Raw genomic sequence first — 20,541 nt, 5'->3', positions numbered from 1 at the left:
CTCCCACCACTCAGACCTCAGTGCTGCCGTGTCCTCCCCTTTTGTTTTTTCATCCTTTCTGCCAGAGAGCACAACATTTCAGCAACCCAAAGTCCCATCAGCAACATAAAAAATATTTTTTAATTCCAATTATATTGTCAACCTTCCAGCCACCCTCCTCCACTTCTCTAGCCGCTGAGCGCCTGAGCCGCCGGCTTCAGCCTTCAAAGGTAAAAATTTTTAATTCTTAAATTTATAATCCCTAACCCTAATTAATTATTTAATACACATTTTGTTTGATAGGTATAGAATTTTATGGTAATGCACTAATATGGTTATTGGTTATTGATTATTGATTATTAATCTGATTCTATGATTATTGATATGAAATTAAAATGTATTTTTTGGGTGAAAATTAAAATTTGAATTCTTGATTATTTCATATGATTAGTTGAATTGAATATTTATTTATTGAATAATTTGTATGCTTATTGGTATTGTTTAATTGAATTGTTGGTTGAATTAATTACTATGCATATTAGTATAGTCTACTCTAGGATTAAGAGTGTAAGAATTATTTTTTCCTTTCCATTTTACAGTTACATAATGGAACGATACTATTAAAAACAATGCTTGAAGGAGTTACATAATGGAACGATACTATAAAAAAAACAATGCTTAAATCATCCTTCAAAGATTAAGGCTGTAAGGATTTGGTTGTTGCTATTTTTTTGAACTTTGCAATCCTTTAACTTCGCCCCTCCCCCAGTCAATTTCTGGCTTCGCCACTGACCAGTTGTGTCTAGTTGGAATGCTGTAAAGAAGAGGTTTCCGAGTCACTGCAACAGAACACTCATCCAACACAGGTTGCATCTATCTCTATACTTCCCGAATGCTATGAGTTGGTGGTTGCATAAAATGCAGATTTAACATTAGGACGTTTTACTGATTGAAATCCTCTGTTTATGTAAAGAGCCATATATATGTCCAGGGAAGTTGGAAATCTACCTTAATTATGAAAGATGTACACTGAAATGGCATTATTGAGAATAAGTTCATAACTTTATGAATTGTTAAAAAAAAAAAAAAAGGGTTAACTTCATATGCTGTGACTTATTATATATATTCATTCCAAAATAAAAACTCTACATTCATACATTCATTTTGTAGTAATATGCAATGAATATCGTAATTTTTATATAAAAAAAGAAAAGAAAAAAAGAAGAAGATTTGAATGAATTTCCAAAAGCAAAATTTTATTTTTATTTTTTAATCTGGGTAGTCCATATAGGTGATAGAGTGGGTCTCGTGATGTCACGTAGCCATATAACAAAGATACCGACCAAAAAGTTGACAAATCTATGATCTTACACTAAAATCTTAATTTTCTGTACAAAGTTGTACAATTTTAAGATTTTGTGTGGAGTTACAATTAAACACAAACTTGAGGGGGCAAACTTAAATATACCCGTTAATTAAACTATCCCATTTTGGTTTTGAGATTGAGATTCTTCTGTGTCATTCAATCTCATGTTCAGCTCCTTCAGTTTGCGAATGACATAACGGAGTATGTCAGTTGCATTTGTTGTACTTGTACAAAGTCTTTTCAATGTTGGATAAGACTTAACCATAGTTGTCACAAAGCATATGACCCAACATGTGAGAGCAAACCATCCAAAACCTGGGACTAGGAGGAACGTTAGTAGAATCAAGGCAAAAGTTCCACACAAAAGGCTAATTTTGTTCATCAATTCATACATATTTGAATTGTGGGAAGCTTGCAGTATCTTAACAATAGCCAATGTCCCGGCATAAGCAAATAAATCGGCAATTAATATAAAAAAAATGACGTAGTTTGTGTGAAATAGAGACGCCTGCAAGGCTGCACATTTAACTTGTAGGAGCACGCCTAGCATGGTGAGGAGAAAGAAAATACATTTGTGGAGACCATTATCCTCCCTTGTGCTGCTGGAAAGAAAATTAGATGAGTAAGTGGACGAATTTCCCTAGCTAATCACCTTGTACGTACTTTATTAGGAGTAGTAAAACCAAATAATTAGAAAGTAGAGAAAACGAAAGCAAAAGAAAATGTACTAACCGAGCTGGGGTTCGCGGAGAATTAACCGACGTTTCGACGTCCATAACTTCTTTTGGGGAGATGGGGTGTTTGGGGTGTGGGGGAGGGGGGAGAGATCGAGGAAGTGTTGAAGTACGAAGAAAAGGCTCTTCCCAGATATGAAAGATACGAAAGGCTCTTCCCAGAACAATCTCAATCTCCTTTGTTTAAATAGCCACAAGATATGAAAGATTCTGCTACGAGCTGGTAATTATGTAATTAGGTGTAGAAGCTAAGGGCATTATGTTAGTTGCACTAATGCCAGAACAATATCAATCTCCTTTGTTTAAATAGCCACAAGATATGAAAGATTCTCCTACGAGCTGGTAATTATGTAATTAGGCGTAGAAGCTAAGGGCATTATGTTAGTTGCACTAATGCCAGAACAATCTATGAAAGATTCTCCTGCGAGCTGGTAATTGTGTAATTAGTTGTAGAAGCTAAGGGCATTATGTTAGTTGCACTAATGCCCTTGGCACATTTAAATCGGAGCAGCCAGCCTGGTGATGAGAAATAAAAAAAACATTTGTGGGGACCACTATCCTCCCTCCCGATGCTGAAAACGAGAGAGAGGAGGAGGAAAAATTAAGTGGATGAATTTCAATTTGTGGGGACCACCATCCTCCTGCTGAAAACGAGAGTGGAAGAGGAAAGATTAAGCTGATGAATGTCCTCTTCTCCTCTCATGTTTTCTTCTAAATTTTCTATGAAGGCCGATTATCTGCCATTATGTTATAGTGTTCTTCCTATTCTCTTCTATTTGTACGATCATTATTAAATCACGTTAATATTTTATATTTTTATTATTTTTTGTTTTATTATCTCTATAAAAAATCAATATAAAATGTTGACATGACTTAACCGTGATCGCACAAATAAAATAAGATGAAAAGAGTACTATAACTGGAGGACGGACAATCTGCCTCGATTTTCTCTACCGCCATCTTCCACATTCTTTGTCTTTTCTCTTTCTTCATAAAAATGTAAAAAAAAATTCCAACACATATTTCACTTTTTTACAAAAGTTGTTTGTTCATTTTTTTTTAATTTTTTGAGCAACATTTCATTGCCCAGCACGCCACTTGCATAGATACTCAAATAAATTTGTTGATACATTTTCTAGAGATCCTTTGCTGAGAAAATTTGGGAAGAAAATATTTAATGGAGATTGTCGATCAAATTTGTGTATCACTCTGTGTTTAATAGAAAAGGCAGTATAAGCTGACCAAGCAATACAAAGCCTTTGTACAACTCAAAACAACGCCGTTTTGAAATTAAAATTAAAAAAATGAAAATCAATCAAACGATTCGTTTTGGTCGTAAGAGGAATGTAACGTAAATGGGGGACCATTTTGGCATTATACAATTCACCTGCACGCAGAGGGCGACAGTCGACTACAAGGCTGCAACAGTCACTCCCTCCCCACCGCCGTCCAGCCATCCGAACACCATGCACCGTCGCCCCTCACGACTCCACGCTGTCATCATCCGCCACCAGCCACCGTCAAGTTTTAGGTAAATCCCTTATTTTCGTTTGCATAATTTAAATTAATTGATGATCTGAGATCTATGCGAGACGGGTTTTGTATGGTTTAGTGCGAATTTATCTGGGTTTGGTGCTAATTGGGGTTTCCAGGTTGAATTTGTTGTGTCTGGTTGGATCTGAATTGGGCATTCTAGTTTGAATTTTCAAGTGACATTCATACTTTCTTGTTTCAGGATTTTTATCAATTTTTTTGCGTCCTTGTTGCAGGTTCTTCTCCTATGCGTTTTCGGGTACCTAATGTTTTGATTTTAGTTTGTCAATGGATTTGTAGGCAATTACGTGTAGCGCGTAAATGATAAAACTAGGATTGCCTTTTATGAATAATGGACGACGACGTTAATATTGTCTAATATCTAAAAGGATTTGATTGTCTAAATTCTTTTGGAATCTTTTACCCTTTTAAATTTTGCACCTTCCTCGATAATCCCTAGCTTTTATCCTTTTAAATTTTGTCCCTCTCCTCAACAATTCTTGGCTTTGCCAATGGTACCAAAGGCAATAACAAGTAGTTTATAATTAAAGTTTACGTGGCAGACATGAGTTAATTAACTAATTAATTAAGGCATCCCTCTCTGGTTCTGGGGTTCTTCGGTGCCCCTCAATCTCATCATCAACTCCGTCATTTTGTCACCGACATAACTAACAGCTTCAGTGCACAGTGTTTTTAGGGTTTGGTAGGACTTGGTCACAATTATCACAAAATATAAGGCCCAACATGCAAGAGCAAACCACCCGAAAGTTGGAACGAGGAGGAGAATCAGTAGAACCGACGCAAGAGTTCCACACGAGGCTGATGTTGTTCATCAATTCATATATATTTGTATTGTTGGAAGCTGGGAGAATCTCGGCAGTCTCTAATGTCCCGGCGTAAGTGAGTAAATTAGCAATCAACATCACAACAGTGTTGTGGTATGTGACAAATGGAGACTTCAAATCTCCGGTCGCTTGCTTCACCTGGAGCAGGGCTCCTAGCATGGCGAGGAGAAAGAACATATATTTGTGTACTGCCGGTAGAGATTTGTACTGACCTGCCTCCTCCCCTGTGCTTCTGTGTTAACAACACATAGGATGTGAAAATTACATGGAAATAAGTGGCATTGTACTATTCGTCTTTTCTTTCATGTACCTGCATATTTCTCTTCTATTTACTACACACAAATATTAAAACAAAACGATAATTAAACGGGCACTAATTTAGTTCCACAAAAGCCTATCTATTCCAAGATTTTAGCTAGGCTTGCATGTGGTCCAATATCTTAGTGGATGGAGTGTTGAGGTTTCCACACATGAGAACCGAGTTCAAAACTTCCCCTACTTTAAATTATTGTAATAGTTTCGAATCTTCTCGTCTTCTTAATAATAATAAAATTAAAAAAAAAATTAGGCTTATCTTGCCTTGAATTTACTTGCACTCACTCAAAATTTACAAGGGTTCGAAACAGAACGGAGAAACTTTATTCCCAGCTGATTTTGAAAGAACAAAAATGAAAAGGGCAAAAAGAGTTTTCCACAAAACGATCAGGAAATACGAGGACAACATCACAACATACATACATGGCAAAGTATATGAAAAACTATTTAGACCATCTCCAATGGTTGGGCTAAAAGCCAAATATTTTAGCTTGGAAAATTTAGCTTTTAGCCTAGAAATAGCTTTTCTGCTCGAACCGTTCTAGCCTAAAAGTTTAGTCCAGGATTATTAAAGAATGAACTTAGGCTAATTTTTTTGTTAAATTATTTTTTTAAAAATAAATATGTAGACTATCGTAAATTAATTTTATGAACATTTTAATCTAAAAAAATTTAAATTCCGATAAATATTGAAAACTTTAAATTCCGATTTTTAGGATAAATTTTGGGGGGAATCTAGCCTTGGTTTAGCATTTAGCATTTAACCCAAAATTTCCCCTTGGGTTGGATTGGGTTTGGGGGGAAATTTTAGGGGGTAATTTGGTTTTTAGCCCACCATTGGAGTTGGTCTTAACCGTGATAAAAATTATTTTGGTAAATATTTTGAGATTACATTTCTGTTAGAGGGTCAATTTTAATGTTTGCATCCATTTATGCAAATTGCAGAAGGCCTTTTTTTTCTTGTACTACAAGTAGTATAAAGAGAGAGAATTGATCAGAATTTTCTGGTGACTTGTTCATCCCCACTGTGATGGCATAAATGTTTGCTTTTGCCCTTTGGACCCTGACCAACCCCATTTTGTTTCAGGCTGACTTGAGAACCTATTTAACTACCGTTTGGGAGGGGCTCATTGTCTGCAATTAGCCTCCCAACCAAATGGATGTTGTTGTCAAATCTCTCCTCCAAGTCCAAGCTACATTAGAAAGTAATATTAAGGCTATCCATCATCTCTTCCTCGATATCCATGGGAAAATGAGAAGGAAACCACCTAACCCACAAGTACTTACAGTAAAGATACGGAAGCAAGGAAAGAAACTCACAGTAAGGATGCCGGAGTTAGTAAGAATCCATGGCCTGGAATGCCGAAGTTAATAACAAGTAGAAAGCCTGAAGACCAAAATCGATTGGGAATTTTTAGCTCGACATTATGTTGGTCGAGCTATAGGCCTCGAAATCTAGATGAATTGAACTTATTGTGACAACCCAATGCACCCTTTGAAAAATTTTATGGAGTGACCAGGGTCCAAAGGGCAAAACCCAATATTTATGCCATCACAGTGGGGAAGGAACATAAATAAATAAATAAAACAAACAAATATTTTGAACTTACGTTTTTTCATGTAGAGGGTTAACATTAATGTTGGCATCCATTTTCCAAAAGCACTGTAATTTTCTTGTACTACAAGCAAGGAGATAGAATTCACCAGAGGATGTCTTACAGATGAAAGTTTGAGGTTGTCCTAATAAAATATGAATAAATGTTATGCAGGGATACATTCTCTTTCTCACACAGACCCAAGCGCAAGAACTCTGGTTTTTGTTTTGTTTTGTTTTGTTTTGTTTTTTTTTTCCAAAGGAGAGCTCTGTTTTTTGTCATAGGCAAAAGAGAACTCCAAAACAGAGTTTGGTGGCGAGGAATATGACCAATTGTGGCCGTGAAGCTTAAATCACTACGGAAGATGGCAAGGCGGTGAATGAGAGCCAAAGAAACGCGGTACTTTTGAGCAACAAACGCACTTGCGCAGCAAGCAATGTCAGAACACTTGCTACGGTGTTTTTCTCCAATTCAATAAAAAAGGAAACGAAACAATTATTTCGAACTTGTGTTCCTGCAAGGAAAGGGCTAACATTAAGGTCTGCATCCATTATCAAAAACCACATGCCTTGTACAGTTGTACTACAAAGACAGAGAAATCAATGAGATGAAGTCTTACTGTTACATGCATTTGTGTAATACAATTATCATGTAACGATTAGATTTGATCCAGTATGATATTCTCTCCTTTTTCTTTGATTTGGGATGAAAAAAAAAAGAAAACACGTGTTTTGAAAACTTGTACTCTGCATTCCAGCTTAATTATCATACTGAGGCATCCCCGTTCTGGTTCTGGGGTTCTTCGCTGCCGTTAAACCTCATCACCTCCTTCATTTTATCGCGGACATAAGGAACAGCGTCAATACACACTGTTCTTAGCGTTTGGTAGGACTTGGTCCCAATTATCACAAAATATACAGCCCAACATGCAAGAGTAAACCATCCGAAAGCTGGAACGAGGAGGAGCACCAGTAGAACCAACGCAAGAGTTCCACACAAGAGGCTGATGTTGTTCATCAATTCATATATATTTGTATTGTTGGAAGCTTGAAGAATCTCGGCAATCTCTAATGTCCCGGCGTAAGTGAGTAAATTAGCCATCAACATCACAACAGTGTTGTGGTCTGTGACAAATGGAGACGGTAAATTTCCGGTCGCATGCTTCACCTGGAGGAGGACTCCAAGGATGTTGAGGAGACGGAATATACGGTTGTGTGCTGCCAATAGAGATTTGTACCGACCACCCTCCTCGCTAGTGCTGCTGTATTATAAACAACATCAAGGATGTGAAAATTACATGGGAATAAGGGGCATTGTACTATTAACAAATAGAAAAATATTAGGCAGGCCATCTTTTTCATACCACAATACTAAATCATTTTATGTGAAGTAATTAGTAAAGTGGTCTAAAAAGATCGTCTCCCGTGCATACTCTAATGAATAACAGGAGTTCCTAATTTTCAATTTCTTCCATTGTAGTTAATGGCATGTGTCATCAACCGTTTGAATATCTGCCCACAACCCAAACTCATTTACTAGCTAATTAAGAACATGAGCTTATCCAAGACCCCGTTTCATACGCATATTGTATTTTCACTCCTTTTTATTCGTCATTTCTTTTATATATCTACATATTTCTCCTCTATTATATTGTACATAAATATTAAAACGAAATAATAATCAAACGGCCACTTTCACAAAAGCCTAACTAATCAAGCTAAAATGTCAAAACACCCACAATCCAAGATTTTAAGCTTGCATGTAATCCAATATCCTAGTAGTAGGGTATTGAGTTTCATGCGTACCGGGTTCGAAACTCCTCACGTAAATTATTGTAATAATATTGAATCCTCACTCTCTCCTAAATAATAATAAAATTTGAAAGAAAAGTGAGTTTAGGCTTATTTTACCTGAAATTTACTTGAACCAAAATATATATGTATATATATTAGAATAAATTGTAAGCGTTGGATTCGTTGAGATTAAATTTCAACCGTTGGGTGAAAGACCTCACTCTCTCTTATCTCTCCGTCTGCACTCTCTCTCTCGTGCTCAGACCTCTCGAATCGTTTCTGCACTTTCTCCTCTCCTCCTCCGCTCTGTCAACAGACTCAACACCTCTCTAATCTCTCGAATCGTCCCTGCCTCTGCCGACAGACTCAACACGTTGGCCGTCGAGTCATCGACCATCACGCTTGTATGACTCCTCCATATTCCAGATCCAGACTTTCACGGTTTCACCTCCATCTCCCACCACGACCTCCAAATCGAAGCTTCTCTGATCTGAAGGTACCAAGATTCATGAAATTATTGTACCTTGATTTGGATTCTGAAATTGAGTATTAGGGTTTTAAACTTTCAATCTGGGGATTTAGAATTAAATTAGGATTTCTGTTTTGAAAATCCCCTAATTTCAATTACCGCTCGATTTCTTTGTATTTGGTTTCAATTTTTCTGCTTTTGAATTTTGATCGAGGCCTTTCTTCCTTATTTGTTATTAGTTAATGTTAGACTGCTATTTCTAGTTTACTAAAATTATTTTGGTAAATGGGATTTGCTTTCTTATTTGTTATTAGTTAATGTTAGATTTGCATCCCGTGTGAAGATTGCAGAAGGCCCTTTTTTGTTTGTATAAAAAGAGAGAATTGATCAGAAGGTGTGTGTTACAGAACATCTGGAAACCAAATTTATTTGATCCATAACTTGGGACCTGAAAATTGCCAAAAAAAAACGAAGCTTTACGATCAGCTTGTGACGAAATGCAGGGACGAGTAGATGCAACATTCTCCGTATGACTAGACTTTCACCCAACTGAGAGTCCGACGGCGTGCGCGGATGAAAGAGTTTCAGAGAAGAATGGATGCAAAAAAAAGTAAACAACTAAAAAGATGATAACTAATAAGCAAAAGGAAGGCCAAAGGAAGTGTACTAACCCAGCTGGGACCATAACTTCTGATGTTACTGAAAATTTGAATTTTTCTCAACTTTTGTGGCAAGGGGATTTGAGTTTTTTTTTGTTTGTTTGTGGGGAGCGGCTCTATTTATATAGCATTCATGAACGGGGTCGGCTCTACAGTGTCCGTGTATCCCTGAGCCGTGAGCAGATGGGACGGGGGGAAGCCTGAACCGTGGAGCGGACACTGGGGGTGGGGTGGAAGCCTGAGCCCTGGAGCAGACAGGACTGGGGGGAGAGGAGCCTTGTATGCTTAAGCCGTGAGCAGGCAAAAAGGGGGAGGAAGGGTGGGGTGGGGTTGTGTTTATATACTGTGCGAGGTTCGAGCAAGAAGAGGATAAATTTTTCGATGCGTCGGGAACTCCAACTCAAGAAGAGGGTATGACGCACGTAGAGATGGCAGTTAGCACTAAGTAGGGCCCACTCGTTGTGTTTTAATTTAGTTTACGGTCCCTTGCATCCTTGCTTGTCAATTGGTTTTCCAATATGAATCTAAATTGAGATTCTAAGATTCCCACAAATGGATTTGGAGAAGATTCACATCCTTTGTCGACATCCCTCTACTTTGGTTTTATTTTAGCATAAATGTTATTCTTATATTATATATTTGTACTATTATTTGTATTATTTCTCTAATAGAAATAAGACTCGTATGTGTTATTCGACGTTACTTCTATTAGAAAGATAGTAAAAATAATGGTACAAATGTTTGATAACTGATAAGTATAGTATTACTCCTTATTTTAGTTTACAAACAATAGCCCCTTTGGGAAAATTCCTAGCTGGTGTCCAAACTCACTTTGCAACTTTCTTTGCAGTAAATACGGACGAATGACAAATGATTAATATATTTAGAGTTCATATATTTAATGAGAAAGGTAGTTAATACTTGTACTAATAATGTGAACATAACAAATTTTCAAAACTATGAGTAGAGGGCAATTCTATATGTATTGAGACGCTTTATGAAACATGTACCATGGATTATGTGCATCTTAATATGACTTTATCTTAATGGCTCTAATATTATATTTAGGATGAATTGTCAATTTAGTTCTTGAATTATCATCTGAGTTAAAATTAGATTCCTAAACTTTTTTAAAAAAAAAAAAACAGTTTTTGAATTATAAAAATCTACCAATTACATCCTTAATATTAGATTCGAAGCTATTATATTCAATTTTCTGTCAATTTATGTCACGTTATTTGCATGTGATACACATTAGAAGGTAGACTGTTAAATTTTTCATAAAGAAATAGTGTATGGAGTTAACTTTAGAGGGTAAATTAAACATTAGATTCGCAACTTATATGAAATGTTTATGGCTTATAGGCAAGAAAATGATAGTATTATTATTACACTCTAAAGTGTGTCAAGTGACTTAAGTTGACGAAAAATTAATTAAAATAGCTTTAATTATAATAGTAGATATGAAATTGAAATTTTTTAATGAATTCACGGACTTACTTTACCCAAAAAAAATTTATAATTTAATTTTCATCTAAATGATAGTTCAGAAACTAAATCAATACTTTAAAATATTCTTGTTCAACTGTGTTATAAAGTAGTCCATGCAATATGAGATCTTTGAATTTGTCAAAGGCATGAAATAGTGCTACAACTGCACAGCACTTTCACAAGATCCTTTCATGAAAAAGAGTTACTTACGTGGTTTATTTTTTTATTTTTTGTAACTTACGTGGCTAAGGGCAACTTACGTGGTTTTTTTTTGTCGACCACTTACGTGGATTTTTTTTGTCGACAACTTACGTGGATTTTTTTGTCGACAACTTACGTGGTTTATTTTAGTATATAACAAATAGACCCTTGCGGAAAGTTCCTAACTCGTTCGTCGTATGGCGAGCGTCAAACTGCTACAACGGACAACACTGCCCTTCCAGCCTTCGGCGCACGTTCCAAACAGTTACACATATTTTTAATATTTAAACTTATTTAACAGTTATAAATACAAATACACTATCATCTTAGAGTCGTGAACAAACATATTTCTAATATTTTTTTAGTCACTGTTACTCACTCACTGAGCCATAAAAGCAATTTATAGCTCGGAGAGATTTTACAATTTGATTGAAATACAGGATAGTACACTAATGTCACAATATGTCATTTGTTCAAAAAAAAAAAATATATATATATATACACACACACACATAATGTACCATCCGTGTCTTGACACCATGAAAATTTTTGCCATAGCTTGGGCTTTGCTGAATAAGATTTTGACTTTTCAATTGTTCTGCCATAAATGAAGGTGTTACCGATTTTATTGTTTATTTTTTTAGTACAATAATACATTTTACATTATGGAAATGAAGAGTTCGGTTAAGTCACATGATATGTAACTTAATTTGGTATCGAATTCATCATCAACAAGATTCGAACTTAAGACTTCTTACTTACAAACATAGCTTCATAATCTAAGAAGTAAAAAACACCTGCCAACCCAATCCCCCGTGCCACCAAACAAACATGAAAAGGGAAGCCAAATGAAGCAAGCACTAACAAATGAATTGACAAAAGATGTTTATTTCATAAAACAAATATATTGGTATATCGTAATATGAGATCAGTGGATGCGGACGTCCAAGATTAAAAACAAAATAAAAGCTTGATCCTATTTTGAAGGGTCGTATGACTCTTCCGGTCTCGATCATTTTGTTTTGTTTTTCTATTTTCAGTTATTTTTGTTCTTGTATAGAACTTAATCTGCAAGTTACTGGAAAACTTCTTAGAGCACAATCGGAAAAATACTATACAAAAAAAAGGAAGCAATTTTTTAATTAATTCATTAAAAAATGTACAAAAACCAAATAAATGAGGCAGATTTTAAAAGGTTTGAGTGCAGAGAGTGTGTACTTTGAATTGTTTGAGCAAACCGAAATTTCTTAATTGGTTACTTCTTAGTCTTTCTTTCTTGCTCCCTGCGCAAACCAAATTGGAAAGAAAAAAAAAATCAGAAATATAGAAGACTAAATTTTTTTGTTACTTATGGGAATTTCCCAAATGGCATTATGTGGTGGGAGGCTTTTAAAATTGAATGTGAAAGCCTTCATCGATTTTGTTAATTTGCATCCTCAATTCAATATACTATAAGGACATTGAGCCTCAACTTCAAAAACATGAAAGTTCATCTTAAACCCCCAAAACACAGACTAATGAGTACTGATTAAATTACTTAAACAATCATTATAAACATAAAATAAGAGAAATATCAAGAAAAATTAAGTGTAACCCAATAGAATTACCGAGAAACTTTGCTGAGGATTAACTTATTTTCCAAAGCCCAACTTTCAACCTAGCTCTTCTGTCTGCAGAAAAGAAATCCACCCAAACTGTCAATTTCAACCTTCAAAAATTTCAGCAATGATTTCGTTGAATCGGTTTTTGGATGAAGCAATATACCAAGACCTTTGAATACTTAAAATTAAAAATAAAAAAGAAGAAGCCAAAACTAAGGAAGAATGCAACACCAATATTGGCGCCTTTGATTTGATCCTCTGGTAATCTATGAGATGAATATGACAAACAAAAGATTATTTTTGTATCCAATTAAAGAGTGACTCTGCAGATTGGTGCTTGAAGTACCCTCCAAGTCAGATAAATGTCAATTTTTAGCAAATTAAATCAGAGAGGGAGAGAAACTCACCGATTTGTGTAAATCATTAGTTTTTTTTTATATATATCAAGATTGGCAATTTCAAATGAATAAATCATATGGAACTGTGGAAGACCAGTTTCAGTTCCAAATCCCACCTTGCGTGTGGAACGGATTCATCACGTCAAAGTCGGGTTAACCGTGTTTGAATGTGTTAACCACTCTTTGTATTTATTTATTTATTTTTATTTTTTTACTTTTTAATTTGATAACTGCTCTTTTTTTTTTTTTTCTTTTTGACAAAATTACCTATGTTGTGTTATTTTGGGTTAGTTTTGGATTTTTTTTTGTTTTAGGGGTGTTTTTGTCCAGAAATTTTTGGTGAAGCCTTGAGACACCAAAGTTGATTGCTGACTTTCTAATATTAGAGATTAGAGATTAAGTACAACGTGAAATTAATAACAAAACTCAAATTTATCAATAAACTCATGAAACTCTATCTTCGCTTTTTGTTTATCCTACCATCCCTTTTATTGTTTTTCTTTGCCAGTGCATGTCTGCACCCCCAAAACACCATTTGGCATCAATGTAACTATTTCCTATAGTGCCACCTATCACTTAATTTACAAGTAATAGGCCTTTTAGTGCAAACTTGTAGAATTGCAAGGACCTTAACACATTAACACACCATATTTTTAATCGATTTAAACCTGACATGTAGTGAGATCAGGCCCCTACTACAAATTATATTCTTCTAGCAAAGGAATGAAAATTTTACAAAAATTCTAGCTGAGAGCTTGTATACTTTCAACGTGTTACTTCTATTGATGAAATTTTATATTTTTTGAGTAAATATATGAAAACTCCATCCTCACTGTGATTAAATAATTCAAGCTTAGAGCTTATGTTTTGATAGATATGTTGAATTTCCTTTCTTTTTAGTTTATTTGCTATCATGTTTTAAGTTTAGAACTCACGGTGGAAAAATTGGTAATGTGAAAAAGAAAACTAGCTACAACAATCTTTCTATAATTCTCAAATCAAGACAAGCAAGTTTAACTACTTACAGTTGGAAAAATTGATAATTGGTTACTTTTAATTGCAGGGTCTTTTTGGTTTTCTAAATCTTAGTGTTTTCCATGTTATCAAATATCTATGCCTCGTATTTGGAAAATTCCAAAGAGAAACTTCTTACTAAAGTTCTTAGATTATAAACTTCCTTGCTTGTTGATAAATTTAAGGGGATGAATTGTTTGATTTGTTGCTTATGCACATCAGTAAAAAGAAAAAAAGCAAATGACTAGGTTTGGTAGCAGAAAGATAAAATAAAATTAAATAAAAATAAAAAATAAAAAAAGTAGCCATGGAAATGCTAGTGGGAAGATGGTGGTGGGTCAAGGACGTCTCTTTTTTTTTTAAATAAAATTCAATTACAGATATTATTTTATAAAATTAATGGGTATAAAAATAGCTTAACATTTTGAATTGGGTTTGACATAGTAGCTTAGGTAATAAATTTGGGTTTAAAGAGAGATTAATTCTTTAATAAAAAACAATATAGGTAAAAAAAGTAAGGAAGTTATATTGGTTCAAATAAAATTTCATTTTTTTACAAACGTGAGTACATGGACGTGGCCCAGTTTTTCTTATGAACCCTGTCTCAAGTTGGCCTCTGGGACCTTAACATGTATCATCTTTCTTTAATTAATATTTTTGCAATATTAAGATTTTGTTGGTATTAAATCTCAGGTAATGCTAAGGAAATAAAATTTTATAAACTAAATTTGCAAACCAAGTAAGTGATTAGATTATTGATTAAGTATCGATTAACGTGTTTTTTTTTCTCTTATTGATGATACATCATTTGGTTTGCAAATTTAGTTTAAGAATTTGATCTTCATAATTTTATCCTAAATCTCATGTCGAGAACTCGAAAAAAGATCATGCATGTTGAGTGCCTGCACTTCATATTAATTTTATAATAGAACTTTGACATGCTACGTAGAATAAAATTTTAAATTAAATTTACAAACTAAATAATGTGTCATATATATGAATTAATCAATACTTAAGTAATAATCCAATCATCAACAACCACATAATTTAGTTTATAAATTTAATCTTCCTATTATTACCCTTTTCGTAAAATTATTATCAACCTAAACAACAAAATAAGTTTTAAAAGTTTAAACTCTTCAAATCCCATTATCCCGTCTCTTTCAACGCTTTCTCCTTGCCTATACAACAAAGTCAGCAGATAAATACCCATTTGGACAAATTTCACCAATTTTTACTTTTCACACAACTCTCTTAGAGTAAATATGTGTGGATAGTTATCCACACACCTATTTTAACAAAGATGTGTGAGAGAAAAAAAAGGGACGTAAGAATAGCACTTTCAATTTTACTTTCGGAATAGCACTTTCCATTTTACTTTCGGATTTCTATGTGGAATTTGCCAACGAATTAGGTGATGTCCAAACTGTAACCGTGCAACTTTTCTTAGAGTAAACATGGATGAATGATTGAGAAAGGAAATTGAAAAGAATAAAAAGTTGCGCAAAGGATCATCGACAGGTTAACAAGGTTGTGTACCGTTATTCGTATGCTTTATGATCTGTTTGTGACGAAATGCACAGAAGAATGGATGCAAAAATCAACCTCAGGTATTGAAAATATCATAACTCCTCTATAAAACTTGAGCAGTTTATGTTACGATTGTTCAGTTTAACAAATTCTTCTGTCAACTTGTTCTAATTAATCATACAAGTTCACTCAGAAAGTCAGAATACACGAAACTGAATCACAGATAACTCAGATTCGGCATAAACCTATCAAATTACAACTCCACTGCTTAGAAAACCCGAGGACAAATCCATGCAGGCCAGCTCTAATCCAATGCACTTCTATATCTCTATGGAAATTACTGCTTTCCATACTTAGTTTTGAGAAATAGGACAACTGTCAATCGAATATCTTTGGCGTTGTGGACGCCTTGTCATCTTACCCCAACAGGTTTGATTTCTCTCATCAGGTCCCTGCAGCTCCTCGCATTTCGGTTGCTCAATCTGGGGCTGGATAACTTCAGCCACAGTAGTAGACGGAGCAGAAGTCCCCATACGCTCCCTCCCCCTTCCTTTATCACCCTTACCAGAATTTCTTTGTGACAAACTTGACTGCCAACTCCCACCAGATTCCCTAATCAACCCTTCAATTATTTGAAGATCATCAGTCACCTCATTTCTTGACAAAGAAACAAGACCGGGAAATACATCTCTCTGAAGTCCTTCCGCTGCCTCCCTCTCCTTGATTGACCTCTTCGTGGCTGTTTTGACAATGTCACTTCTTCTATTAGGTTGTGTGAATTTGGAGGCACATAGCAGGGCCGCTCTTCCTTGGTTTCCACTTTCCACCAAGTTTAATGTCATGTGCTCAAAGTAATCCGTCACATCAGGAAAGGACTCTTCACTGTCAGTTCGCTTAACCTCTGCCGCACTTCCATTGTCAAGATTTCCAACACATGAAGAAATTGTTTTTGCAAACCAAAGAAGGGAGTCGTTCTGCGAAGAATCCATTTCGTGACCAGTGACATTGTCCTGCATATTAGGAGTTTGGGACGATGAGATGGCAACTAGAGCCTCAGCTGCTACTCTGATAAGGCCCCCATGAGGGGAGTCATTACGTCTTCTTTCAATGGAATCTTCCCCATAAATATCTGTTTCAACTACTACCGGTGCCTCCAAATCTATCACAGTTTCCGTCCTCATAATTGGAGAAGCGGCAGTCTTTTCAGTTTCTTCTTCAGTTAAACATCTATTTAAATCTATTTGGTGTCTTGAACCAGAATTCTCATTTGAAATCCCTCGTCGAGAACCAGACCGTCTGCTTTCAGTTCCTCTCTACATGTGCGTGGCAGAGGACCCTGAACAATATCACTCTTATCAAACGCGGTTCTAGCAGAGTAGCCATTCTCAGCATCACGGCCATGCATTAATGAAAAGGAATCCGGAATAAGACCTTGAGAATGGCCATTTCTCAAATCAGCTCGGTTCGCACACTGCACAGAAATGTTCTGTAAGGAATCTATTTTCAGCTGACGAGAACATTCACCTTCTTTGGAAGACTCACCATTGCAAAGTGACACAGCTTCGAGCCAATGCAATCTTCCTTGTCGGCTTTCTTTGTACCTTATTCCCTGGAGGCTGGAGAGAAATTATATTTTGTTCACAAGTTATACTCCATGCAGATATTTATGTAAGATATGAGTGTCAAGGAGAATGAGTTTTGTTCTCGACAGACTAATAGCTCAGTATATGAGTTATTAGGTTGAGGGAATTCTGATCCTACTTGGCTAAGGATAAGAGTCCTAATAACATGCAACTACATTCACGTAACCTTATCAAGATTTGACAAGAGTTCAATACTTACTAGGACTATACTGAAACCCTAATCTGTTGGAATATCCGAGATATCAGTTAATAGGCCTGATATCAAGGAGTATGGATGCATATATATAGGGAGGTCCCTGCACTCACAGCGTCGTCCCTTTTGAGCGAACCCTATTCTAGCTGGATCATTGGCTGTGGAGTGTAGAAGACCTTCTGTAGCATTAATTGCAGCAATGTCAAGCTCTTCCTCTTCAGGTAAGTCTATTGTATTTACGTATGCATGTTGCGAGTATGTGATTCTATGCATGCAGTGTTTTAACTCCTTACATGTGGTATCAGAGCCACACTGTTGTGTTTAGAATCCTTATAAGCACAAGTATGTATTGTGAATAAGCGCATGATCCTGTCATAAGACTTCCGCACATAAATCTGATATAGTTTCAACTAGTATGAATAAACTCCATTAAGAAAACGAATACTCACTTATACACATACACTTATGTATATATACCTGTTCTGCAAATTTTATTGCAGACAAACGAGGATGAGTCTCCAGATCTTGGAGAATTAAAACCAAATGGGGATACTGTCATTATATGACCTAGCAGGAAATCCTTGGTGAATCATGATCAATTTCAACTCAAAAGTGTTTGTATCATGATTTATCTATTCAAATTGAACAGAACGCTTAAACTGATGGTGAATATATTTTGTGATAATTCTAAAGAATTCTTATATTCAGTCATGTTTAATTGGTATACAAGTGAAATGCAAGATTAATATTGATGCAATTTTATCTGCTCAAAAGTGTTAAAATTGCATCGCTACTGTGAAATTTTGTATTTCAATTGTGCAAACAATAATATAATCAGTTTTTGATCTAAAGATGTGACTGGTATTATATGACTCTTGATGCCATTAATTGTTCATATCCTGAACTTTTAGTGAAGAACTTATGAGAACTAGCACACTGAACATGTATGGTTGATACAGCTATGACTTCTCTTAACTTCTCCAATATTGAAACACTAACCGGGTCCAACTATAAGAAGTGGAAGGAAGACATGGAGATTGCTCTCGGCATGATGGACTTCGATTTAGCCTTGAGGGAAGACAAACCTGCAGCCTTGACTCCTACAAGCACAGTAGAAGAAAAACTGAAGTTTGCTCAATGGGAAAAGGCAAACAGAATGGCTCTCATGATCATGAGAAGGGCCATGACAAGCAGTGTTAAAGGTGGTATTCCAAAAAGTGACAGTGCAAAAGAGTTCTTTAATGCAGTGGGAAACAAATTCAAGGAGTCTGAGAAAGCTGAAACAGGGAATTTTCTCATAAAACTGACATCCATGAAGTTTGATGGTGTTGGCAGTGTGAGAGAACACATACTAAAGATGTCAGACATTGCACAGAAGCTGAAGGACCTAGAGCATCCGATCACAGATCAGTTTTTAGTGCATATGGCATTAAATTCCTTACCTACATAGTATGGTCAGCTGAAGGTGTCATACAACACTCAGAAAGCAACCTGGGACATCGATGACTTAATCTCCATGTGTGCGCAAGAGGAGTTGAGGCAGTCAACAGATAAAGTGGAGACTGTGAATCTTGTCCACACTGCAAAGGGCAAACATGTTGCAGTTGATCAACAATCTGTGGCTGCTGGTAAGCAGAAGAAAACTTCATACTTTTCTTCTTTTAAAAATACTAACCCCCTTAAACGATCTCAAAAGTTTAAAGCCATTTCTGAAGCACCAAAGCCTTGTTATTTCTGCAAAGAAGTTGGTCATCTAAGGAAAGATTGCACTGGTTTTAAAAATTGGCTTGTTAAGAAAGGTAATGTAATCAATGTTTATGTTTGTTTCGAGTCAAATTTGATTTATGTTCCCCTTTTTAGTTGGTGGTTTGATACTGGTTGCTCAATCCATATTACAAATACCTTGCAGGGCTTCACAAATCTAAGGGAGAGAAATAATGAAGTTTACAATGTTTTTGTCGGGAATGGGAGCAAGGTAGCAGTCGAGTCAGTGGGCAGTGTCTCTTTAAAGCTTTCTTCTGGTTTTATTTTGGTTCTTAGTCCAGTACTCTATGTACCTTCTATGAGAAGGAATTTGATTTCAGCTTCTAAGGTAGTCAAGTCAGGTTATACTTTTATCGGAGACAATGAAAGTGTAAGACTTTTCCATTCAAATAAATTAGACACCTTGCTTGGTTATGCCTTACTTCATGCTGATATGTGGCAACTACAGTGTGACTATTTACATGCATGTTTCACAGTTTGTCACATTGGTTCCAAAAGATTGTTTCAAAATGAAAACTCTTCCATACTTTGGCATAAAAGAATCGGCCATATATCCAAAGAAAGACTTGTGATTTTAACCAAACAAAATCTCATTCCAAAACTCGATTTTGAAAGTCTTCCAACCTGCATTGACTGTTTCAAGGGAAAAATGACCAATACTAGGAAGTTAGGATCCACAAGAAGCAATCATCTTTTGGAGATAATTCATACAGATGTGTGCGGCCCTTTCCCAAATAAAACAATTTGTGGCAACTCCTATTTTGTCACATTCATTGACGTCTTTTCTAGATATTGTTATGTGTATCTTATATCTGAAAAATCTTCTGTTATTGACTGTTTTAAGATATACAAAACTGAGGTTGAAAACCAACTGGAAAAAGTATTAAAATAGTGAGATCGGATAGGGGTGGTGAGTATTTTGGCAGGTTCACAGAGACTGGACAACACAAGGGAGCATTTGCATCTTATCTTGAAGGCTCGAGGATCATTGCTCAATATACCACTCCAGGTACTCCTCATCAAAATGGAGTGGCAGAAAGGAAGAACCGAACCCTAAAGGACATGATGCGATCCATGTTTTCCAGATCCAGACTTCCAATCTTTCTGTGGGGAGAAGCACTCAAAACAACCAATTATACACTTAATAGGGTTCCAAGTAAGTCTGTCAAAGTCATACCTTTTGAAGCTTGGACAGGAAGAAAGCCAAGTTTCAACCATTTTCATGTATGGGGATGTAGAGCTGAGGCACGGTTTTATAATCCTCACGAGAGGAAGTTGGACCCGAGAACTGTAAGTTGCAGGTTCATTGGATATGCGGACAAGTCCAAAGGTTTTAAGTTTTACTGTCCTGATTCTCATACTAGAATCCAGGAGACTAATAATGCAAAGTTTATCGAAGATTTGGAAGAAGAAACAGT

General features: G+C 35.7%; 2 protein-coding genes across 2 annotated transcripts; one reads left to right on the top strand and one right to left on the bottom strand.

The window, feature by feature from the left end:
- Positions 1-15,876: 15,876 nt before the first annotated feature.
- LOC126582541 (uncharacterized) lies at positions 15,877-16,704 on the bottom strand. The gene has a single exon (XM_050246680.1). It carries the CDS (start codon positions 16,702-16,704, stop codon positions 15,877-15,879), a length of 828 nt encoding a protein of 275 aa, XP_050102637.1.
- A 1,515-nt stretch (positions 16,705-18,219) lies between these two features.
- Positions 18,220-19,465, top strand: LOC126582184 (uncharacterized). Its single transcript, XM_050246219.1, has 2 exons — positions 18,220-19,158; positions 19,269-19,465. The coding sequence occupies exon 1, from the start codon at positions 18,306-18,308 to the stop codon at positions 18,807-18,809; it is 504 nt and encodes a 167-aa protein (XP_050102176.1). The 5' UTR covers positions 18,220-18,305; the 3' UTR covers positions 18,810-19,158; positions 19,269-19,465.
- The last annotated feature ends 1,076 nt before the right edge of the window (positions 19,466-20,541 follow it).

This window comes from Malus sylvestris, chromosome 9 (assembly GCF_916048215.2).
Source record: "Malus sylvestris chromosome 9, drMalSylv7.2, whole genome shotgun sequence".
Taxonomy (NCBI): Eukaryota; Viridiplantae; Streptophyta; class Magnoliopsida; order Rosales; family Rosaceae; genus Malus; species Malus sylvestris.
This window is presented reverse-complemented; position numbering and strand designations above follow the sequence as displayed.

Coding starts and splice junctions, on each gene's coding strand:
- LOC126582541 (XM_050246680.1), bottom strand. CDS start 16,704: ATGAGGACGGAAACTGTGATAGATTTGGAGGCACCGGTAGTAGTTGAA.
- LOC126582184 (XM_050246219.1), top strand. CDS start 18,306: ATGGTTGATACAGCTATGACTTCTCTTAACTTCTCCAATATTGAAACA.